Source organism: Strix uralensis, chromosome Z (genome assembly GCF_047716275.1).
Source record: "Strix uralensis isolate ZFMK-TIS-50842 chromosome Z, bStrUra1, whole genome shotgun sequence".
NCBI classification, from domain to species: domain Eukaryota; kingdom Metazoa; phylum Chordata; class Aves; order Strigiformes; family Strigidae; genus Strix; species Strix uralensis.
The window spans coordinates 50,971,719-50,997,238 of NC_134012.1; the positions used below are offsets into that span (position 1 = coordinate 50,971,719).

Consider the following 25,520-nt stretch of genomic DNA (forward strand, 5'->3'; position numbering starts at 1 on the left):
TTATAGCAAAACTAACTCCTATTTTGGATCTGAATCTTGATAGGAAACTTTCAATGCAAGATTGTTTTGAGCGAATAAAAGTTGGTCAAGTGCTTTGAAAACATAACCTTTTTTTTCTTTAAAATTATTTCAAGGTGTGGTATTTATGCATAATTTAATTTTTAGCTGTAAGCAGGCATTGATGGAGTAGTTCTGATATTTAAAATGGGAATCCTGAGGCCGTTCACAAATCTGTGTAGTTTAGGAAAAAACTTAGAGCAATGATATTTTGGCAGCCCAGCTTAACAACAGAGAAAACAGAAAGATAAACTACTGAAGTTATTCTAACATAAGCTAGCGAAATAAGAAGATGAAATTCAAAAACTGTGGAAAGACTTCAGGCAATAACTTGCCTGCTCCCTTAGTACCCTCTTTTTTTTCAGTGCTCTAAAGGAAGTAAACTAATGAATTTTACACCCATCTATTCTTGTAGTACCTCTGGCACTATACATGTACATGTATACATGTAAATGTTTACTCTGATTAGAGCGCTTTGGAGTTCCTCTTGTTTGTGTGATCCTTCCATACAGGACTTGTACTAAAGTCTTATCTCCCGAGCTCTTCTCCTCTAGAAAACCCCTGGAGATACTTGAATAGTGCAAGACGAAAGCAGCCTGAGATGACCCACTAAGAAATAATCGTAACAAAGGGAAAATGGGTTCCTCTTTGAGTACACAAAATACTTTATTGACAGTAGAGGTGTGTAAGTGAATTACTGCTTGTGGCTATAGAACTGGTTATGTGATCCAAGGTAAATATGTTTACGGATGTTGAGGTGTTGTCTGTTTTTAACAAATTCAACCAAGCTGAAAAGAGTCTGGTGGAGGAAAGCATTCTTTGTGAAGTTTTAAGCTCCTTTTGCTCGACATGAGTGGAAGAGTTCTGACTTTTCTGTTTGGATAAAACTTCCTTCCACATTGCCAAAAATAAGTACTTAATTTCTATTGTGTTTTGCAGTCATTTAGATGAGGAGTTTTCAATAACTGGTAATATTTGATCATGAGTATAATTTGAGATAGTTTTCCTCCATAACACACATCCATTTTTATACACAGTTTAAGAGGTAATTCATACAAAGTAAAACCTTGTTATACACAGGAATATTTCTCAAGACACCTGGTTTGAATGGTTGTTTATTGAATTGATTCATTAAATGCAAGGTGCTTTAAAATTTGTCTTTCTCCCTACGATTCATATCTCTTCTCGTGATTTTTTTTTTTTTTTTGCAGAGTGCCAAATCCAGACAGGTTTCTCTACGTTTCTCTGTAATAGCTGCATACAGTTACACATACACTGAGTAAGTGTAGTATATCTGAACAGAATTCTCTGCTCCATTAATAACATACAGAAATTACTGTGATTAAAGCTTTTCAGTGCTTGGGACCACATGGTAAATTGCTTCTCAAAAATTAATTTTTTTTCCTCTGTTCTGTTAATCTATCACTATAGGACTGAAGAAAGTTGCTCAAGATATTCAGACTCTGCATTGACATTCTTAACTCTAAATATTTGTTTAGCAAAACTTTAACCCTGTTTTTTTTTTTTTTTTTTGAAAATGCCTAGTATAGAGATAATTGCAGCATCGTATCATTCTTTTTTTATTCCCTTGACTGTGTGCTCCCATTTTTATCAGACTTGTAGAATGGTTTGGGTTGGAAGGGACCTTCAAAGATCATCTAGGTCCAACTGCCCTGCCATGGGCAGGGACATCTTTCACTAGGTCAGCTTGCTCTCGAAGTCCCATCCAGCCAGACCTTGAACACTTCAGGGAGGGGGCATCCACAGCTTCTCTGGGCAGCCTGTTCCAGTGCCTCACCACTCTCATCATAAAGAATGTCTTCCTTATATCTAATCTAAACCTCTTTTACTTTAAAACTGTTACCCTTTGTCCTATCACTAGAGGCTCTGGTAAAAAGTCTCTCTCTGTCTTTCATATAAGCCCTATTTAAGTACTGGAAGGCCAGAAAAAGGCTTCCCTAAAGCCTTCTTTTCTCCCAACTGAACAACCCCAACTCTCTCAGCCTTTTTTCATAGGAGAGGTGTCCCAGCCCTCTGACCGTTTTTGTGGCCCTATCTCGGACCCACTCCAACAGGTCCACGTCCTCCTTCTGTTGGGGGCTCCAGAGCTGGACACAGTACTCCAGGTAGGGTCTCACAAGAGCCAAGTAGAGGGGGGTAATCACCTCCCTCGACCTGCTGGCCACACTTCTCTTGATGCAGCCAATGATACGGTTGGCTTTCTGGGCTGCAAGCACACATTGCTGGCATGTGTCCAAGTTTTCATCCACTGGTATCCCTAAGTCCTTCTCTTTTATCCTAACATGGTTTTGCTGGGATTTCCCTTAATCTTGTTTAGTACTCTTAGGTGTCCTTATTTAGTATTTAAAAGTCCAAATATAATTTTTGCATATTTCTAATACTTGTAAGTACAGAATATGAACTGAGAATTCTTTGTTTTCATGGACAGTATTAAGTGGTACATTATAGATAGTTTATTTATTCTGGAGTTGAAAATACACAGGAGCTGTCTGATTGTTTAAGCTGTTTTCATAGGCGCTTTATCATAACGAAGAAAGTACAAAACACCTTATGTTTTCTAATTTTCCCTATGCATGCTTGTGAATATATTTACAGCTCCCACCTCAGTCCTTATCCCGTGCGGCTAAAATGTTACAGGTGGGCAATAGCTGGTTCCAAAAAGAAAGGCCTTGTAATGAAAGTCACAACTTATTTTACTTTAAAACCTGCTAGTCTGTATTATTTTCAGGGCAAGTATGCTTAATTTTATGAAAAGCAATGCATGGCCTTAATCTTCTAGGAAGGAAAAGTGAGGTGAGAACAGTGAAAGTGGTCATTTAACTGTGGCAGGTGACAGCCTCAACAGCTTTTACAGCACTGGGATGTAGTCAGAATTTTCAAGGAAGATTTGATTATATTTATGATTTTCCCCTGTTTGGAGTGGTGTACCTGTGTGTGGGATAGAGTCCTTTTTCCAAAAGGAGACATTCCTAGCTAGTGCACAAGAAGATGCAGGTTGCATGAGGCTTAACTTGGTGAACTTTTAGCTACTAAACTTCCAGATTCTGTTATTACTGTATGGGTTTTGACTTGTGGTATCATGTACATGTAGAAGAATTTTGTATTTTTTGTGAAAGCTTTTCAGAACTACATATGACTTCTGGAAGCTTTAAATAGAAGAGTGTCATCTGTTGAGATCATTTAGAAGAAAGAAACCGTTTACTGCAGAGTACCACACCTTTTAAAGTAATAGGTTTTTAAATTTATATTCAGAAAAAATGTATTTTTGGATCGGTTCTGTGTATTTTTTATGAGTATTACTTATTTTGTGGATTTTTTTGCCTTATGATTCCTGTTTATGTGTAAAGCAGAGCTTGAGTGCAGAAACACAGACAGTGACTCCTGGGTTATGACATTCACAGGTTCCACTTTATAGTCTTGTTAGGAAGGTGCTGCTTCTGGGAATGCACCTCCTGTCTTGCAAGGACACCTTTTTTGTTTGTCAGCCATGGGAAGCAAGCAGCTTCAGCCTTTTCATGCTTGCTTGGGTAGCACATGTAGATTTGGAACCTGTTTTGCAGAGGTGAAATTATGGAAATTTGTAACCCTGCTGACAAGTTATTTGCGTAGCCTAGAATGAAATTCTAACAGCAACTCAGAATAGCAATTAAGACACCTCCTTGTGTCAACTACAACATCTGGCACAGTATAGCTCTAAGGAAGCATACTTCGTCAACAGCCATATAATAAGGAAATTTTACAGTGTCCTTTGGATAATGTCAGTTTTGGTTTTGAATACATCGAGCTTTGCTAACATTACCTGGTGGTAGAGATGACTAGTTACAGCACATTCCAGGAAATGCAGCTGTTTGCCCTCTTGCAAAATAATGAATATATTTGTTGTAGAGACTGTGCAAGGAGACAAATCACTTGGTGACTGATACAGCTTTCCTTAGTGGAGAGCTTGAAGCCAGGAATCTGAACTGTTAAGAAACAGCTTTATGCTATGCGTGTTAAAACCAGCACAAGCTTTTCTAGTCATAGACTGAAACCAACTCACTTGCTGCAGTCATCTGCCACTTTCACTTAGATTCCGCTCTTCCATTGTTTTTCAAATAGAAACTGTAAAAGTCACTTCTCGAGCTTCTTTCCTGAAAGAAGAAACTAAATTTATAATATTTGAAGCCTGTTAAAATAATTTTTGACATGGCAGGAGTAGAAAAGTGTCAATGCATTTATTAAATGTTTTGGGTTTTTTTTTGTTTAGGAGAACGATAAATTTAAAGAAATTTAACTTCAGAAGTGATGGTCATAATATCAAGTAAATCAGTAAATAATAGGCAATTTTGTTAGTTCTGCTGGCTGTGCAATTTTTTGAAATAATATGTCTCTGTACATAAATTTCAGTGCTGTTCTTCAAATAATATTGAATACTATCCACTTTGATTCATAGAGAATCTTTTGTAGTATTTTATCACTAATCACCTTGGGATGCATGCTAAATATTTTTTGCTAATATTTATGCTGTTAACTTGAAATCAGGTGATGCTTGCCAGAATTTTTGCCTCAATTATTAAGACATCCCCTAATCCTTTTTTATAAGGTTTATAAGAAATAGGTCTCCTGCTTTTGTCCTGGTCCTGTATACATTCATACCAATTTCATTATGCTGGTGGTGGCAGTGTTTTAGGAAGAGGTCACTGGAAGAAGCCTATCTTCTGAATTACGGGCTTCAGGTCCCCTGGTAGCAACCAACTGCATCTCATGTTGCAGTCAAACTTTATTTTAATTCTGTCCAGGTGCTTGCACCTTCTGTACGTGGTGGAGGATTGCTCTGGTACTGGAGGATGCTGATGTTTAAAGTTTTACTTGTTTTTTGTGGCTGGTCTGATCTCATTTGTTTTCAGATCAGCCTGTGAGCTGAAATAATTCTTTCCATTACCTGCTGCTCAGCCCCTGGATGTTTTTATACTGAGGTCTTCTGTAATGAGCTTGCTTGTTGAAAGAGTAAATAAGCCAAACTCTTGTGCCTGATGGGTACTCCCTCCCCTCGACTGCCACACTCTTTCTTTGCGTTTCCTCTGGTTTGAATTCTCTCACGAACAGTGTAGGTACATACATACTTTTGTTTACATACCTACATATACATGTGTCTTAAATAGCATCTCTAGATAGAGTTGTGTCTCTGCTGGGATTACTTCTTATGATTTTTTTCTTTTCTTGTCTTACTGGAGAGAGACTGGTGGGCTCCTCTGCTAAGGGTTTCATGGTGCCACAGCCATAGATAGGCCTTGGCATTAACTGTCATATTGCAGCAGCATTTCTGGTAGAGCTTGGAAGACTAATCATCACCGTGCAGGCTCATCTGGCTGCATTATCATTGGATTGTTATGCACATTATTAGCAAACATATGGCAAGACATGTTTTTCTGCTCTGAGTAGTGTATGTGACGGTGTAGCAGATGCTTTTGGAGCTCAAGGGCATATAGGGCTGTTAGGCCCTGGGTGGATTCAGCCCTGGTGCATGCTCAAGTCTGCGAAGTCCTGACTGAAGCAAAAAGAGATGTGGTGTGTTTGGCCCCTTCACTTTCTCCATGTGAGAAACAGTACATGCTGCTACTTTGGCAAATGTTGGCAGGATTCATCTGTTTGAGCTAACTGCAAGAATGGTGGAAAATCTGTTGGCAGGTGAAGTTATCCTTGTTTCAGGCAAAGAAGGTTAAACAGTGTATGTTCTGAGTGCATGCTACTGAGGTCACGGATCATCTGGAGTTGGCTTGAGGGTGAATAAGACCCAGTTTAATACGATAAATAGCCAGTCAGCAGGAGACAAGCTCAGTGATATTTGTTTATATTGAAAAATACAGCATTTCAGGCATCACTAGGTGTTGGGATTGTGGGTATGTGAGCCTCAAAGGAAGCCTGTGGGGTGAGCATTGCACTGGCACCATCCCAGACTGTTGTGGAGAGTGGTTCTGGTGTCTTCTACTTGCCCACCTCCACCAGGAGAGCTGGGTGCTGTGCAGTGAAAGGAGTGGTTGCTAAAATTAACAGGATCAGTCACTGATGCTGACAAGGCAGGTATGATGTAATGACAGCCAAGCTAGGGACATTGTTGTGGCAAGCCTGAATTTGGGTCTTGAGATGGTCAAATGCTGGAGGTTGGGTGCAGGGTGAGTAGATAGAAAGAAATGCTGTGCACCTAGGGAAAGCTGTTGAGGGCTGGTAATGTCCTTTACTTACCAAGCACACTGAATGCCTGAGTGTAATGAAAGTTTGGTCTGAGAAATAGGCTATCCAGGAGTAGTATTTCTGGAAAAGTGTGGTATGTGAGTGTTACTTCTAATGCAGGAGTCCCTGTGTAATCAAGCACTGAAGGATTAGGCATGATACATACAGCTAGAGCACTGGACTGGTAGTTGTCAAGGGCTGCATAGCTGAAGGAAATACTGTAATGTAAGCTAATAGATTTTCAACCTTAGAACATAAAAGAGATAATTGGAACCATTTCTTGACCTATGTGGTCTTTAATTGGTTAAAAGGATTCTGATATTGGCTTAGCTTTGGACACGGGATAAGAAACAAGGCATCCTTAAAGCCCACACAGTCCATGCCTTTTGTGAGTTTCTGTAGAAGAGCTGAAGCTGTGGTTTACTGTTTAATCGCATACCAAGTGTCTGTGTCATCCTTTGTATGCAGATAAGAGTCTGTGCACTCCACCATTGTGGTCTTATCTTTTTCAGAGCAGTAACAGATTGGTTGATTTGTCATGATCTTGTGGCACAGGACCTTTTCTTTTTGTTTCCAGTTGATGATATGCTCTCTTTGCTGAAGGATTCAAGCGAGTAAGCACTAATTTCACACACATCTTTGGCTGCCAAAAATGTCATTCAGTCCTGCTCCCATGCTCGTATTATTTCCTTCCTTGTGTCAGCAGAAACATTGATGTTCATCAGACTGAGGAACTTGATCACGAGATCGGTTAGCCTTTTTTTTTCCCCCAGCAATTTTTTTCTGTGAATCAGTTCTGCAATCTGGTGTGCCGTAGAACTAAGCAGATGCTTATGCTACCACAGGGAGCTCTTAGGCTGGGATAGGAGGAAAAGACAAGAGTTGGTGTCACATGTCTGAGAGTTGGGAATTGTGCAACCACTTCCTTTGGAGGCAATGCTTAAAAGTTTGTGTGCATAGAAGTCTCTCAGTCTCACTTTGCACTTAGAAAATACTGGTCTATATCCCATTTCACTGAAGCTAGCCCTTCTCAGAATTGTTCACTTTTTCCTGCATGCTTTGTCTTTCTCAGCTTTCTCAGCTTTGTGGGAGGCATCTCACAAACTCTAGCATTCTTTTTGAGCCAAATTTTATTACTGAAGTTTTGGTTAAATATGTTGCAAGGTTTAGCCTTACCTAAACTGTAGGATAAACCTTCTTTTAGCCTGATACTTAGCCTTCCAGTACTCCCTGTTAACATTTTTCCTTTAGCAAGTCCACTGTCCAGTTACGCACTAATGGTCATCTATCATTCACTAGTAGCTTTCCGTATAATAAGTCTAGACTGGGAAAGATAGTAGGTTATTTTCACATGACCTACTTTTGAGATAAACATTTCTGAATTATGTTTCAGTTTCATTAACCTCTCTTTCTTTAAAAAGCTTTCCATAACCTGGAATGCTGCTGTAAACTAACAGGCTTGTAGTTGGTCCAGTCACTTTTTTCCTTTTTCCATTCCCCTTTGTTGTTTGCCATTTTGCAGTTTTCCTAAATTAGAGGTGTAATTTACTCAGCCTTAAATCAATATAATCAACATCTGTGTATAAGAATTTTTTAGGAAATTTGTAGAGTGTTTGGATTCTGAAATAGTTTTAGGAAAGATGTTTGATTCTCTTTAAACCAGTTTTTAAAGTGTTTTTCTTTTGTTGAAGCATTGAGTATTTGAATACAGCTTGGCTTTGTTTCTCAAATGTAAAGTTGCATACCAGAAAAAGCTGCCTTTGAGTAATGCTTGTGATCCATAATGAATACGTTGTGCCACTGTAGTGTCTGGCATTTATTAGTTCAACTTGCAGTGAGAGATTTACCTTGGAATGCAGGGAAATTTGACCCAGGAATATCTAAGGACAATAGATGTATGGAAAACAAAAGATGCCAGCCACTGAGATTTTTTCATTAATCTTAGACTTTCTTTAGCTATGTCCAGCGATTTTAATTTTGTAGTTAGCTCTTATGAATGTCTTCACAGTGGCAGCAGTGGCAGGGTTGTATTCCAGGATGTATATGAGAAGGGCACATGTAGCATCTGCAATCCACATGTATGTGCACTGTGTTTTAGATAAATCCTTTGCTGTATAAACATCTCCGTAAATAAATGTGTAGCTGACATACATATGCATGTCAAAAAATTCTTATGTTTATACTAGTAACCATGCAGAATTTAAAAAATGTGCTGCTTTAGCAGTTGTTCAGTTGCTTCTATATAGCTTTTCAATGCAAATGGCCAGTCAGTGCATGCGAAGGAAGCACTGGGATTTTAAAAAATATTTTAAATTAACTAAGGAAGGAAAACTGGTAGTATTTAATTCTGATCTTCAGTCTCTTTTTCAAAATATAGGAAAAGTTAAAATGATGCTATTTCTTAAATGAGTTAGACTGAATCCTGAGTTATTTGCTGCAGTTCTCTGCTTCTCTAAAAGCCATAACACAGAAGATCGCTTAAAATAGCATTAGTTGTGACAGAGGTACTTGAATAAATCAAGACAATACATAGACACTAGGGTGCTGTGACTTGCTTCCCTGTTACAGTTGTATTTTATTATCTGCTGAACCAGTGTGGTGAAGGTTTGGTAGACATAGATGTCAGATTTTACTTTTCAGGATTTTTTCCAACTTCGTCAAGAGACAGCTGAAGAGTACATTGTTTAGGGATTTGTGACATGTCTTTAATGAGCAGGCTAAGGTACTTACTGATGAAAGTTAAAAAAAGAAGGGACTGTACACACAGTTGTAGCTAGCAGTGAATATCTAGATCATGTAATCTATAATCAAACTCAAAAATTAATGTTTTCTGACCTGATATCCTCAGGTGGAAAAGAAAGTAGAAAGTATCTAATGTAGTTGGTGGGATACAGAACAAGAAGTGGGATTAATGTACATACTTTTTCATGCTGCTGTGTAGACTCACACTGCTAGTTTCCTCATCTATCACCACTCGGGTAAAATAAAAAAACAAATGTTGTAATAGGAATTATTTGGGGTGATTAAAACAGTCTGGGTTTTTTGAGGTGTTTTCCTGTGGGTTTTTTCTTCTTAAGAATAATTATGTGGTAGTACACAATATTGTGCTGAAGAATTTCTCCCTTTTTTATGTAAACTTCATTTGTCTTAACAACCTGCATCTGCCCTGCCCCAAACTTATTTGTCAAAAATATTAAGGAGGACAAATGCTCTAGAAAGAGAGCAGGTACTGGAAAGCAGTGATCTCCACTGGATGAATTTTGTCTTAGAAGGCAGAGCCCTGTGGAGCTGATCTGTAGCAGCTGAAGTGGATAGAGTAGTAGTAATAAAAGTAGTTCCTACTAATAGAGCTTTTTGGGCTTTCCTTCTTGGGGTGGGGTGACCCTGGCCAGAAAGTAAATTGCCACCTAGTCACTTGCTCACTCCCCCTCCCAAGCAGTAGCGAAGTGTATCAGAAGGACAAAACCAAGGGAAAAAGCTTATGGGTCTTTACCACCAGCAGCAGACCAGTGCTCAGCCAGTCCCAGAAGAATGGCTACTTTGGAAAAACATCCCAACTCCCGCCCCATTTTTAATGCTGATCACCGCATTAGATGGTATGGACAATAACTGTGATCAGCTGGAGTCAGCTGTCTCGGCTGTGTCACCCCCTGACCTCTTGCCTACTCCAAACCTACACATGGGGTGGGAGACAGAGTGAGAGGGGAGGGGACCTTGAAGCTGTTCAGCAGTAGCCAAAACATTGGTGTTATCAACACTGGTTTTGGTCACAAATCGAAAACACTGTAAGGGCTGCTATGAAGAAAGTTAACTCCATCCTAGACAGACCCAGTACACTTCTGTTGACTCACCTGTAAGGCAGCAAGTACAGTAAATCTTAATAGCTTTACTAACTTCGCTCTGAAAATCCAAGTGTTCTAGAAATTCATGGTAAAGGCAGCACTCTGTCTTTATATGACAAACATTTTAACTTTACTTTCCAAATTAAGGATTACATTCTAATGCCCTAAGTGGAATTCTCTAGAGCTTATTGTCAGTTATCAGTTACTTCCCCATAAACTCAAGCCTCCCATCTGAAGCTTCATTAAATTAAAACAATGAAAACTGCTATGAGTGAAGTATCTGAATCCTCTTTCTAACAATTAAGCTTTCCATCTTCTTGCTCATTAGGTCATGGTTCTTGAGAATAGGTTTTAGAAATGTAAATCAAAGGTGACTACTTTTTTTTTTTTTTTTTTTTAAAAAGTTACCAAGAAGCTTAACCTCTTTCTCAGGTTAAAATTCTTCTTTAAAATGGTCAGTACTTTCCATATCTCTAAACTTACTCATGCTTTTATGATTAAATAACTCATGACTTTCCACCATAGCATTCTGCTGAGCGCTTGAACTATACTGTTCTGTAAGCAGGAGCAACTGCAATTTGTTGAAATCCTAGAGAAAAAGAAAAATAATTCTTAGAGTGTAGAACGCTAAATCTTCTAGACCACAAAAACCTTCATTTTACACTGTTTCATAATTCAAAGAAAATGCAAGTGAATCAACTAACAGCTTGGTAAAAATCTAGTTGTATCTTTGGAAGCGCATATCCAATTGGCAATATAAAACCTGCAGAAAATAGCTCTTACCCTTGTCTATTGTAGTGAAGGATTTCCATAGATAGATTCAGTTGTAAGCAAACAAGCATGTGCCATCCTCCAAACTGACAGGATGTGAGCCTGGTTTGACTCAAAAGCTTGACTTAACAGGCCCTACAGGATGTGGCCTGCAATAGTACAGGCAGATTGTTTCATAAGCTGTTGACGGATTTTTGTGATTAACAGTTGCTCCTTATGAAGAGACTGTATAAACCAGCACAACTCTGTCTATGGGAACGTGGATTTTGGAGTCCTCAGTCCCATTGCTAGCTGAAGCACCAAGACAGTTTTGTAAGAAATCTGATGGTTTGCTTGCTGTCCACCAAAACACCTAGAAACTTATGGCAAACAGAAGCTCGCAGTTATTCAATGAAAATGTTTTGCTCGTCATTTTTAGCAACTGAAGATGTAGTTGAAGTGCCTGTGGTGCTTCTTCACTGCATTTGTAGGGTAGGGTCGTTGGGCATCTATGTATCTGTTCCAGGGGTTCTGAAAGCCATTTGGAGATCCCAGGAGATTTGTCAGTGAATTACCTCAAAGCCCTTTGGACCCAGCATTATTTTGCAATGCTGTTTCTGAAAAGTAGATCTGAGGAGAATAGATTCAGGTTTGTTTCTTACCTGTCAAGAGAGGTTGTTACAAGCTTTCAGAAGCATTTGCAAGATAAATGCAGTGAGGCAGTGGAGGTCCACAGTACTTAATCAGCAGTTAGGAGAGATAGGTAGATACAACTGCAGCACAGTCGTCGGGCAAACTGAGTTAATATATAACATCATGATAGTCTCTGGACCAGTTTTCTTTTTAAAGCAAAAAACCAGACAAGATCATAGTAGTTGTGGTAGCGTCCTTTTTTTTTTTTTTTCTGGCTGACATAAATTAACAAAACTAGATCTCTTGAATGCTTTACAAATTAATATAACTTTTGTTCTAATTTCAGATTTACAGTATGAGCAGATAACTCCTATTTTTAGGACTTTGAATTACTGTAAATTAAAACAAATTATTAAGTGCTAGTCCTTAAAGACTAAGAACTAATTTGGTCTAGTACTCTAATAGGTAGTTCTGATTAATTCCACAGAAGAGTAGTATTTAAGAAATGTAGATAGGTTGATACTGGGACTGGATCCAGTAAATAATAAATAAAGCATTTATAACTTTAAAACATTAAAATGTTGCACAGATGTTTCAGTATATGAGTAGTTTCCATGTAAATCCATTAAGTAAATGTCATAGTTCTTAGAGATAGATGTGATGTTGTCCTGTTATTTACATGTTAGTTATACAAGCTTTATATATATATATATATAAAGTTATAAAAGCTTTAACCTAATGAGTTATGAAGTACATTTCCTAAGGTATAGATTCATGAACTATTAAATCTGTTCTTGATCCTTTCTGTTTATATTTTTCTCTGTTTTTATTTATTAACCAATGCTTTCTCAAATTTTATTGTGTTGTATCTGATTACCTACAAGCCATCTCTGTCCCCAGTGGATCTTGAGCTGCAGATAGTTGGGAGGGTGGCTGGTGGCAGTACTGCTGTAGATGTCTTGTGTTCTTTCTGCTTTGGGCCACTGTTGAAAGTAGAATTTTGGTACAAACAGACCTTTGCTCTGGTCTGGTGCAACTGCTCTTTATATTCACAAGAGATTCCTTAAAGCAAGGAAAACTTTTAGCTGCATTTTAAAAACAGTTTAAGTTCACAGCAGGAAGAGCCCCTAATGCATATGTTTCGCTGGTAGCCCTAACTTTACAATCACCCAGCCAGACCTTCAAGTCTGAAACAGTGCATGAACTGGGAGGTTTGTAGTGCTGAAAGCATGTGTGTTTTTCCTGATGAGAAGCCAAATGTGTTCTGAGGTAGGGTAAGGAAACAGTGCAAAGGGAAGCCTGACTTCTGGCAGGTTTTTTCTTCAGTGTCAAACAGATGCTGACACACACCACTGGATCTTTTACTATAAGGAGGAGAAAAAAAAAATCAAATTGTGCCTTATGAAAAGATTCTCCAGCTCCTTCAAGAGCAGGTAAGATTAACTCAGCAGAGTACCCTGACTTGCCCCATCTCACAGACTGTGTTATAGATCTCCTTACAAATCCTGGCAGTCCCGCAGATGGTGGTGGTGGAAAAGAGCTACCTGAGAAATTGAAGAAGCATAGGCAGCCAGAGGTCCCTGAGGTCCTGACTAACCTCAGGGTATTTTGCATTCCCCCTTCACAGTCAGGGGCACCTTTGGCTGCCGTGACCATAAGATGATGTTCAGGATCCTAAGAAGAGAGAGCAGAGCAAAAAGTAGGACCATTGCCTGTATTTCTGGAGAGCAGACTTCAATCTCTTCAGAGATCTGCTTGGAAGAATCCCATGAGATGTGACTTTGGAGAGAAGAAGGGTCCAGGAGAGCTGGCTCATACTCAAGGATCATCTCCTCTAAGCTCCGGAAAGACCCATCGCAACAAGCAGAAAATCAGCAGAGACAGTGGGAGACCTGCATGGATGAGTCAGGAGATCCTGACTAAACTCAGACATAAAAAGAAGTGTATGAGAGATGGAAGCAGGGACACGTGACCCAGGAGAAATAGAGCTGCTGTCTGAGCATGCAGGGATAGCATTAGGAAAGCCAAGGTTAACCTGGAGTTGAATGTGTCAAGAGGTGGGAAAGGCAACAAGAAACGCTTCTACAAGTACATAAACAACAAAAGAAAAGCTAGGGAAAACATGAGCCCACTGCTGAATGGGGCAGGGGAACTGGTGACAAAGAAAAGACTGAGGTACTCTACCCTTGGTCCAGACTTAGCGTTAGGGAGCTCTTAAACAAACTGGATGTACAAAAGTCCATGAGGCCTGGCAAGTTGCATACACAGGTACTAGGGGAGCTGGTGGATGACATTGTTAAGGCTAATCTCAACTAACTTCTTTTATGGCAACTGAAAGAGGTTCCTGAAGACTGGAAGAAAGCAAATGCCATTGCTGTCTGCAAGAAGGAGGATATGGGGAAGTAGAGGCAGGTCAGTATCACCTCAGTGATACTGGTAAGTCCTGGTAAGATGATGGAGAAAATCCTCCTGGAAACCATTTCCAAACACATGAAAGACAAGAAGGGAATTGGGAGCAGTCAGCATGGATTTGCAGAGGGCAAATCATGCTTTCCCAGCCTGATGGCCTTCTACAGTGAGGTGACTTTGTAGATGAGGGGAAAGCAGTAGATGTTGCTTACCTCAGCTTTGGTAAGGCTTTTGACACTGTCTCAGTCTCCTGTAACATCCTCTTAGACAAACTGACAGAGTCCTGCTTAGATGAGTGCACAGGGAAGAGGTTTGAAAACTGGCTGAACAGCCAGGCTCAAAGGGTTGGGGTCTGTGGGACAAAGTCCACTTGGAGGCAAGTCACTAGTGGTGTATGATAGGGGTTGATACTGGGACCAATACTGTTTAATCTCTTCATTAGTGACCTGGGTGCTGGGACAGTGCACTCTCAGCAAGTTCACAGATCATACAAAACTGGGAGGAGTGGTGGGTAAACCAGCTGGTTGTGCTGCCATTCACAGGGACAGGCTGGAGAATTAAGCTGAGAGAAGTCTCATAAAGTTCAACAAGGGGAAATATATCTGGGGAGGAATAATCACAGACACATTTACATGCTGGTGCCTGATGGACTGGAAAGCAGCTCTGTAGAGAAGGACCTGTGGATCCTGGGGGGACACCAAGCTGACTTTGAGGCCAGCAATGTGCCCTTATGGCAAAGGCTAGCAGCCTTTTGGGCTCCATTACGAAGAGTTTTGCTAGCAGGTCAAGGGAGGTAATAATTTTTCTCTTCTCAGCACTGGAGAGGCCACATCTGGAGTGTTGTGTCCACTGCTGGACCCCCCAGTACAGGAAAGATACAGACTTACTGGAACAAATCCAACAAAAAAACCACAAAAATGATTAAGGGACTCTTCATGTGAGGAGAGGCTGAGAGAGCTGTTAAGCTTGAAGAAGAGAACCCTCAGGGGAATCTTATCAATGAAGAAGTGGGGCCCAGATTCTTCTCAGTAGTGCAAGTGACAAGACAATAGGCCTTGGACACAAACTGAAATGTATGAGATTAGCTGAACACAGGAGCACAGTTTTTTACTGTGATGTGATCAAACAGTGGAATGGATTGCCCAGAGAGGTTGCAGAGATATTCAGAACCCAACTGCATGTGGTCCTGGACAACCCGCTTTAGCAGTGTGGTTGGACTTGGTGATCTCAGCAGATTCCTTTCAGCCTTGACAAATCTGTGATTTTGGTGACTACTGCAATAATGGTAGAACCAACCCTGATACAATATTTTATTACAACTCGGCTTACAATTTCATTAGACCTTTATCCTTCTCCTTCTTCATCAAAGATGATTGTTCTCATAGGTAGAGGGTTTGGCCATTTGAGCATCAGCACCAAAAAACTCTCAGGAAACACTCAGGTCTCCCTGGTGATATTTTGACCAGTGAACACAGAATTCAGAGTCATCATTTCTGGATGATCCTTTTTTGATGTATGTCAGCCTCACTCTCTTTAAGAATAGTTTAAAAAATAATTTTTTTTTTTTACTTTATTTGTACTCATACAACCTCAAGATGCTTCCTCTGAGACAGGGACAAGAAAGGATGTAACCATGCTTAGTTCTTCATCTGCTGCAGTACAGTGATATCTCAGTGTGCTCCTTGACACCTCAGTCAAGGGTGGCATATTCCTCTAGCATCTGCTGCTATCATGAAAGATCTTAGGGCCTGTTCCAAAGTTGTTGAAATGTGTGGTGACAAGTCTGAGGAATCTGACAAAAGCTCTGAGGTTTTCTGCTGGTATCTTGATTGCTACAGAGATTGGGGTAGGCTGCTACCAGATGTCAGAAGCAATGTATATCACCACATTCTACCTATAGAATGTTTCTTAGAAAACAGAAGTTTTACATGGTTTTACTGCTTAATTCAGTGGCTTCTTCCTTACCCATCTTGAATTGATTTCCCTCGTTGTTGACTATGAAAAATAACTGCTGTTGACTATGAAAAATAACTGACAGCTTTATTCTGCTTTTTTGGTAAAAATCTGTTGCTTGTGATGAAACCCATATTTCCAAGGTCCTCTACAGATCAGTACAGTAAATTGAAACTGTTTCTGTCAAGCGTTAACAGTTTATACTCATTAGACTTAAATGCTTAAAATAATTTCCTTTTCTTAAACAAGTAAGCTGACTGCATTACTCTTCCAGAATATCATCTTGCTTTGAATTTTCCCTACAAAAGGTGCTGGAGTCACGACAGCGAGGACTTAAGAGTTTTGCCATTGAGGAGTTCCTCTTCATTTTCTGTACTGTCTCTGAAAGAAGCTAAAACAGAATTTAACCTTCTCTAGAACCACAAGCTCTGTCTCTGTTACTTAACATTACAACCACTTATACTCATCCATATATTCAGAAAAGGAAGCCGTGCTGTTGCCGATAGAGACTGTCTTCCTGTCTTTGCCTCCAGCTGTATCTTACCACCACATCTTTGAGCACCTGCCAGAAGTGGTGTGTTTTAATTCTTCTTCCTCTCTTCTGCATTTGGACACAGACTGTACATTTTCCATTTCACTTGCAGCAGTATCATCATGAATATCACTTCTTATGTTTATGATATCTTGCCTAACTGTAGCGGAATGTGTGATGTCATCAACTGACATAGCATCTCATGCCATATTCCACATAAATTGATGCAAGGCATCAATGATCCCTGAAGATAGGTGTGGTCACAGTCCTTCTGAGAATTTCAGGTTCTTCCTGAATGATGCAAGGCTAACAAGGTTTTTGGGGAACTGCTCTTGCAGATTCAGATGACATGGAAGTCACTCTCCTCAGTGTGGTAGCACACATGGATGGTTAAGGCACAACGTTTCTATATACCTCTCTAGAGCAGCCTCATGTGTTACAGAGGAACGTCTAGCATTTTCCCACTGAATCAAAGCTGTTGTGCTTTAGTGTTGACAGTTAATAACCATAATGTATTGCATAAACCAAAGTATGGGATCTTGCTCCTGTGTTAAGAAAGTCATTGACTTTTGGGAGGTTATCTTACAAGATAACTAAGTTTGGTTAAACATCTAAGCTGCTAGTGAGAGGCCCAGGACAAAAGTTCAAGAGGACAAATTTTGAATTAAGAATTCCTAAGGCTTATCTTTCTTTTTACTTTAAGAAGCGATGGCTTTTCTGTTTCTGAGTGTATTGATTCCCAGCATCGCATTTGGATGCCTTCCTTCCCCCTCAGTCCGAGGTCTGTTTCTACTGAGCATTTCTGCCTCTTCTTCAAAAAAGCTCAGGAATCCTTGGAGTGCTGGGACGCTTCCCTTGCTGAATCCTTCCCCTTTTGTCATCTGGACTGTTTCAGCCACATAAATGTGTGGCTTTCACAGTCCCATGAAGTGCACTTGTCAATTTTAAATGCAGTGTTAGTCTATGCAAATGATATCATGTGTCTTCCTGTCAGGCCTCAGTTGGGTTCCTTAGTATTTTTCCTTTGATCAGGGATAGTGTTTCACACAGATTGATGTCTTTTGTAAAGGAACCTTTCAAGGCTGCAACTGTGAGTGATCTGCTCTTTCTTCTGGTGGAAAAGAAGGTTGAACATGAATGAGCACTTGCCTGAAGGAGATACGAAGGCTGTTTATTATTCTGGCTATATTCCGTATTCACATTCATAGTCCTCTGTCTTTCTGCCTCGAGTGCTGTCAGTTGATTTTGAGATTCAGTGATTTTAAAGAAACTCAGAATGCAGCAGCATTTTCCAGCTATTTGTGCCCTCCTGGAGGGAAGAGATGTGAGGCCATCTCCTATCCCAGCAGCTCCAGTTATGCTTAGTCATGATGTGAGTGAACAGTATTCATATATATATATATATTCATATATATATTCATAAAATACCTTAAAGGTATTTGATTACTGGTAACATACACATTTAGGAATACAGCAGAGTTGGATTTGGGAAGCACTATGGTTTGTGGGTGAAGTGTGCATGTCTTAGGAATATTTCTGAACAGTATGCCAGGTAGGCAGTTGTTTAATATTGCGCTCTCATTTTATAATAAATCAAGGTTTATACAGACCAGATGATAGCACAGGCTTGGGGTAGGATGCTGAATATGTTCACTGAGTGTTAACATTCAAAACAAGCATTCGGCCTAAAAATAAATTCCTTAATTTTTATAATGAATCTGGTCCCCAAAATTTTGTAATTACTAAAATGCATGTACAAATATAAATACTTATTTCATATTGAGGGAATATCAGGCATCATAAATACAGTTAAACAAAAGACTTGCAAGTGCCTTCACAGATGCTAACTATTGGTGGTTTTTGTCACTACCTGGACTTTGTCCTTTATAATGTTACTAACCTTGTTTTTGATGGAGGCATATCAGACACTTTGATCAATAGCTAGTCTCTGGTTCAGTGCAGAAACTGAAAGTATCTGTTTGTTGAGGGTTGGCAGTTCTGCTCAGATACAGAAGATAACGGTCTCATTTGTCTTACTTAGTCAAAATAACATTTATGTCTAGTTACGAGTTTTAGTATAAAACATCTATGAATAATTAACTTTCCTGTACAGCCACTTTTAGAGTAGGTATTTGTAGTTACAGTGCTTTTACCCTGTAAAATCAGAAATCTGTTCCTTTATACCTGAGGCTTTTGCCATAAGAGATTTGGGGAGGAAAAAGCAGCTGTCTTATTCACCAAGGGATTTTAGTATACAGCCCTGTGTTGGACATCAGGACCCCTGAAGAGAGCTGCTCAACTTACGTGGGATTCAAAACCACCAGTAGGTTAGATGAGGGCTTGCCTGAGAATCATGAGGAGACGTTGATATTAATGGATACTAATTCCTCCCTGGAGAGAGACACCCTGCTTCGAACAGAAAGGCAGCGTGTGTTTCACCTCAAAATTCATATCCTGAAGGTTTCGCCTCCAAAACAAGGCCTTTTGATGCATGGAGGTTGCTAATACCTGAATTCAGACTAAATATTAGTTGTGGGGTTTGGTTTTTTTCTTTAGGTTAGGAACAGCTTCAAGATGGTAAAAATTCTTATTTCAAGTTTCCGTCATGGCTGAGCATCTCAAACCTGATCAGTTCTGATTTCACTTAGAAACCATTTGGTGAAAAGCCTTAAGTAACTCTGAGTTGGAGATCAGATAAGATGAGGATAAATCTCTGTAGTCGTCAAATACATTACTTTCAGATCTTTGTTGCACAAACATTATTAACTATTAGTGGTTTCTGAGGTTTTTTGTGCACATTTGCCTGTGTACCTCTGTAGTTCTACAAATAACTTTTAATCTGTGTTTAAAGGAAGCAAGATGCATCTATGTGTAACACTTTTTGAAACTTAAATATTCATAGATACTGTATTTCAAAGGATCTGGAAAAATAGATGGACAATAGGTACCCTGCAGGTGCTCTGTGTGTGCATGCATGTATGCATCATCAGTGAAAGCTCCACAGAAACAGAGTAATGCGGGGGATAGTGACGTTTGCTATACCTCATCACTTAAAAATGCAGTATTTCATACTGGGTGTATTTGCATGCTACTTAAAAACTAAAGAAATATGAAAATGCATCCAGTTCACAACTCCAAGCTAAACTATCAGTGTTTGTCAACAGTCATCACAAAATACCAGTTTTAATTAGCAGTTTTTTAAAAAAAAAAATTGATAATGTTTTTTTCCAAATATACAAAGACAGATTTCTTTATTGGTGTTAGATGCTTGCATATTATAGTGCAGTAGGTTCTTTTTTATTTTTATTATTTCCCTGTTCATTTGCTATTAAGTCTCTGTATTTCACCTATTTCTGATTAGTATTGGATTAAATGCCAGAAACCCACTATGACAAATACGAATTTCCATTTCTTCCTTGAAGTCAGTAGGGTCAAAACCCAGTAACTACTGATGAGATGGCTATCCTTGTGTTTATCACGCCTGTGATTTTTGCAGTGAAGTTTTCTCTTCTTTACCCCTGATTCACTTTGTTTGATAAACTGATATACTTACTTCTAGATTTCCATGTAGCTACATGTGGAGTCTGCTGCATTTAAATCTGATAGGAATTTTGAAAAGAAATCAGATTATTTGTGCAGTGACTGTTGAAGAGCTGTCTTGAATTGGTCACAAGCTTGAAGGTCAGTTTGCATTTACAGTATAAACCATGGAGTAAAAACCACAGATGATTGTGAAACCAAACTCTCAGGAAATGGGGAAACATGATGGCTTTAGTATTATGTTGCCCAAACATGTTCACTGTTTACTGTCAGGTAAGCTTCTGCTGGTTTTTTCCTGATGTTAAAAATAAGTTGTGTTATGTAGGTGTTGGAATGATCTGTTTTGGGAAGGCACTGCATTAGCTTTGAGTCAAATATATGTGTAGCCTGGCCTCATAATGCTACATTTCACCTCTGCTTTTCTGTTCATCAACTAGACTTACTACTGTTTTCTACCTGCAGTCAGCTGCGCTGAAATCAAGTAAGCTTGTTTGGATATAAAAATCCAATTTGAATGGAATGGCTGTACAGCCAAGTGAGTGTATAAGCTTTCTGCTGAATAGATGATGTTTTACTGCTGTTAGTTAATGTGTTCTTTGGTTTTACAGTTAAGACAAGCATGTCATGTCTGGTATTTGATAAAGAACAAAGATTTATTTTTTCAATTTCACTTGATAACTATATGGGCTTAAATATGGATCAAGATTGTTGAGGAAAATCTTAGGTAGCATTGTTTAGAGTAATGGGGATGTTTTAAGTGGTCGCAATTCCTGCTTCATCTTTTTTCATGGGGAATGTGAATGCATTTGTACATACATTTAGGATGAAATGCTTTAAGGAAGCCAGTAAATAGAAAACATAGATTTAGTATTTGTTTTATTTTCTTAGACTTCTGAAAACATGATAGGCAGGTGTCTCTACCCAATACTGATTAAACTATAATACCCTAATTTGTCTTAATGCATCTCTGTTACTATAAATTAACTGCATTTTAAAAAAATGTCTGCTAAGGTTTTAATTGATATGCAGAAAAAATAAAAGTGACTAATACTTGGGAAAAAAAGATTATGGGGGGGTGGTCCTCAGGTAATCACAGTTTTACAGTGTACACAGAAACAGCTACTATTATCTAATTTTAGGTAAACCATCCTTTCTTCACCATATGAGTTCCTCTTAATTTTCAAAAGAAAAAATTGTTTTGAATTTTTGAATTCTCACAGAATTACTGAGACTTTGTCTTTTCCTGGAAGTGGCACAAAGAAAAACACTTGGAGATGTTTTGCAGGCTTGGTGAAGGTTGTATGTGCAATCTTTATCCATGGCATTCCTTGGCATTTTAATTCTGCATAGTAGTGATATTTGTGACTTCTTGGATTTGGACCTTATATTGCTGATACACATCAGACAAGAGGCCATCAGGATTCCAGATGATTAGATGAGGTCTGGGCTTATCTCTCCCTTCCCATACTGACCTCCCCAATGCTCTTTCACCCTGTCTGTACCTTGCTGGGGACCTAGGACCTGTTTTGGTGTGACCTCTTCCTCACAGAGGTGACTACTCCTATCTGAATTCCTGAAATAGGGGAGACCTACTCCAGTCCAGACCCCTATTTCATCCACTTGTCTCCACATGTGAAACAATCCTGCATGTCTGGTGAGAGGACAGACTGCCACTGACTTAGGAGCTGGGAATGTGAGTTGTAGGTACCTCAAAACCTCCCCTCTGGGGGAAAAAGCAAGGTTGTATTATCCCATTTCTGGAAAGGCAATGGCAAGATAGGGAAGAGAAAAACATACAGGCAGAGCAGGGCTGAACTGAGTCGTTGCAGGCAGAAATTGGGGGCAAGGGTTGAGCATCATGAGTAGCACAGTTGTATTTGTACCTTGAAGTGATACTTGAAATTTTAGTATGGTTTTAAGTTTGTGGAGCCAAGTGGTTACCACTGTATCTGTTATGTTTCTGACTTAATATGAGCGTCCTCTAGATAGATCTAAGTCTTTTTTCAAACGTATCTAGGATCTAGGTTGGAAAAAATCATAAAAAATTGCTGCTGCTGCCTGGTGTGTTGACCGATGTCAGGCAATGGCCATTGTGTCAGAAACGTTTAGTTCTCCAGATTTTCCATTCCAGCACGTAAAGACGAAACGCAATTTCAACCTTTTTGTGTGAGTCGCAATATGAAATATTAACGCGGGGCTATACGTGAAGCCGCTGGACTTTTTTTACCTGCCTTTTGCTGCTGGTTCTGCTCTGTTCCCTAGACTGCAGCAAAACACAGTCCTGAAGACCTGCCTTTTTTTTTTTTTTTTTCTTCAGGGCGCTGTTGCCACCTCGTGGCTTTGTGCAAAACCAGCAACAAATTCTCGGAGACCTACATCAGTCGCTGACAGATGTCACGAGTGAGATGGATGTGGGATGCGCAGGGGGGAATGGGTGGGCCTCTTCTGAGGTTTTACCTCTGCTGCAACACTCAGAAGTTTGTTACATGGGATTTCTGATAAAAGTGTTCCGCCTCTTGTGCACCAACAGTGGCAGAGTCGGTGGTAGTCTTTATTCTTACTCCATTTATTTTCTGAAGTGGACAAAGATACTAACTGTTGTCCATGCTGAGCCTCAGATTTTGGAAATACACTGTGAAGTCCTCAGCCTTTAGAACGAATTGCAGTAGCATAGCCCGACAGACCAACCACCTGAACAGTAAATCATCTTAAGTATGTGCTGTAATTCAGCTTTCAGCAAATGAGATGTTGAGCAAAAATACTAGGAAGTCTTGTTCAGATCTTGTTATCCACATCTCTGTTGTTTTTTTTAAAACTGAATACTTGAAATAGTTCATGAAAATCTTGCAATAACCCTCTAAGTTGTATTCAGTTTGGTCTAGCCCCAGAGTGCAAACTGTTATTGTTGCTAAAGCATTCTAAGAGCTGAAGTATGAATTTCCTGTAAAGTAGATAAAATACTTGAAAGGTTAGACCTGCTTCTACTAAATAAACTCTTTTGGACTCCAGAAAAAATTCCGAGTTGTGTGGGTTTTTAAATTTGAACTCACAGGAATCAGTAGAAATCCAACACCTGAGTTTTTAATGTAATGCTAACATGCTAAACAGAGTTTACACCTGGAATTTTCCTATATTGCTTACTAGCATAAGCCTGCTTAATATAGGGAAAATGAGCAAGGTATAGAATTTCAGTTTTCATAACTAGATTAGAAATCATCCAAGCCCTTCTTTTGTGAGAGAAATATTTACTTTTTGCCGCAATTCATTTATTAGTTGGTTGATTTAAAAAAAAAAAAAAAAAGTATCAGCTATTTTAGGTTAAAATTCTCCTAGCCAAAAAATAAGTATGAAAGGTTAGCTGTAACTGGGATCGTCTTTAAGTGGACACCACATGCCTATACTGGCATGGTATGTAGAAAAGAAGAGGAAGATGCTGCTGCTCTGTTAGACAGTCTCACTTGGACCAGCCTAAAGTACTGATCTCCCAAGTGTGCTTCAGTTATGAAAATGTAGGTCAGAGGAAGCTAGTGCTGAAAATCTTCCCTCTAAGGCTGCCATAAATGATGAATTGTTTGAATTTGTTTGTGTATTGGGAACTGAATTTTCAGTACTTGTTCAGCATAGTCTTAGTTAATGTTTTCCCAAAAGAAATCCAGTTCTTGCAAGTACTTCTCCAGATTCTTAGTGTGGCTTCAGTCTAAGCCTTAGGCAAACAATAAACTGATTTAAAACCAATTTTGAACATGCAGAAATCGATATGGTTCTCTGAATGAACACCATATAATTAGGTACATCTGCTTGTGAATGTAACTATAGCTAAACTGAATTTTAAAAGAGCAAACTCTGCTTAGGTTTAATATCCATTTAAATCCCTCTTTTAATCTCTTTTTAATTAAATTTGAACTAAAAGGAGATTATTCTCATAGATTGGTATTTTTTAGTTTTGTTTGATTTGAAATTTTATTGCATTTGATATGCAAGTGGTGTTTTGACTGCATGATTAATGGCTTTGGCATCTAGAAGAAAAAGGACATAGTTTGATTGTTACGCATTAGCAAAACACTTGGATCATTCACTTGGGACTGGAACACAGCCCTCACAAACCGAGACACATGTGTTTTCCCATATGTATGCTGCTTTTATATGAACAAAACCCTTCCTTTTTTAAGGTAATACTCAATTTTCTGTTTTGTCAGCATCACTGCCATACCTTCTAAAAAAAAGAAAAATGTACCTTATTAGCCATACACTCCAGCAGCACTGTTTAAAACATACTGTATTTAACACTAGTTCAGGCACTTTGTTTTACAGCTCCTTTTGAGTTTTGGCTATATGATGTTAGACTTTCTGTTTTTAATTAAAATATCCATATTCAATTAAAATTGTTACAGCACTGTGTTTTGATGCATAAGTATCTGGCAATACCTCTTTTCTTATGTCTTGCTGAGAGAGAATCTGGTGTAAGTATCTCTTGTCATGGCCTGTGGTGACACTGCCAGTCTCTGTGTAGCACATTGACTCCCCAGTCGTCTGAGGAATCTGTGACACTTTTGTGTGATTTCTGTTTCTGATGCAGGGTTCTTTCATGCCTGTGTTTTTAGTGATCTGCCACATAGATTTCTTCTTAGACCTTTCTTTCGTTTTTGCAAAGGCTGCATATAATAACACAACCATTTTGTAAGGATTTTATCATAAACTACTGCTAGGAAGCTTATTTTTCTGTGTGACAAAATTAGCTCAGATCTGCTGTACTCTGGAAACTGGAGGATTGCACCTTCCTACCTCCATTCATGCAGGTCTCTTCATCGCTGTCATATTCTCTTCAATGCTGCCTTTTGTTTGGCATAGCTGTGTCAGCAATAGCAATCTGTGTGTGCTGCTTTTAAAGGAAAAATTCAAATAATGAGTGAAATTTTTTGGTGTCTGGAGAAACAGTGCTATAAGCTTTTATCAGTACCTGTTGCAGTCCTTGATGCAAGGCCCTCAAAAGACAGCTAAACTTAACTATATAACCTTAACTTTAATTTCTGTTATGTCCTCTATGAACTGAACATTCAACAACCATCACTGATTATCACCTATTTGTGGATATCAACCAAGTCATTGAATGTTACTTGGCATGTTTGCTCTTGAGAAATTGTTTTATACTTGCTCTTGCACTGAAACCTTGTCTTCAGTAACTGGTAACTGCTAGATAAATAAGCACCTCTTGGTGCATGGTATCTAATGTTATTATTAGCGGCTTTGTACAACATGATAGCTATAGTCAAGGCAACAGAATTACATCAGAGTTCGCATCTCAGAAGTCATGGTGTTGCTCTGTGCGTGAATTTGCAGAGTTGTTTTGAAAGAAAAAAGGTAAGCCAGTGAAACCCCTTCTGAACTGAGAGCAGTCTCATACTCTGGCTGTTGTGACAAAATGATGCTCATCTTGAGGCCAAAAGGTGGGGATCAGTCTAAGACAGTGTCCCAGTCCTGTGCTGAGACTGTGCTGTGGCTGAAACGTCCAACAATTAGTGGCAGATGCAGATAAAACTTATGAAGTAAGCTGCGTTTTGAGGCTAAGTGAAGAT

At 39.1% G+C, this 25,520-nt stretch overlaps 1 protein-coding gene across 2 annotated transcripts in view; it reads left to right on the forward strand.

Annotated features, from left to right (window-relative positions):
* The window catches only part of TNFAIP8 (TNF alpha induced protein 8), a 66,964-nt gene that overhangs the window by 10,239 nt on the left and 31,205 nt on the right, over positions 1–25,520 (forward strand). The window contains exon 1 of one of the 2 annotated variants that reach the window (XM_074856622.1): positions 1,164–1,336. The exons of the other annotated variant lie outside the window; for it this stretch is intronic. Within the exon in view, the coding sequence (XP_074712723.1) occupies position 1,336 (1 nt within the window). The 5' untranslated portion in view covers positions 1,164–1,335. Of the gene's footprint in view, positions 1–1,163; positions 1,337–25,520 lie in introns of those variants that run through there. 2 annotated transcript variants of the gene reach the window in all.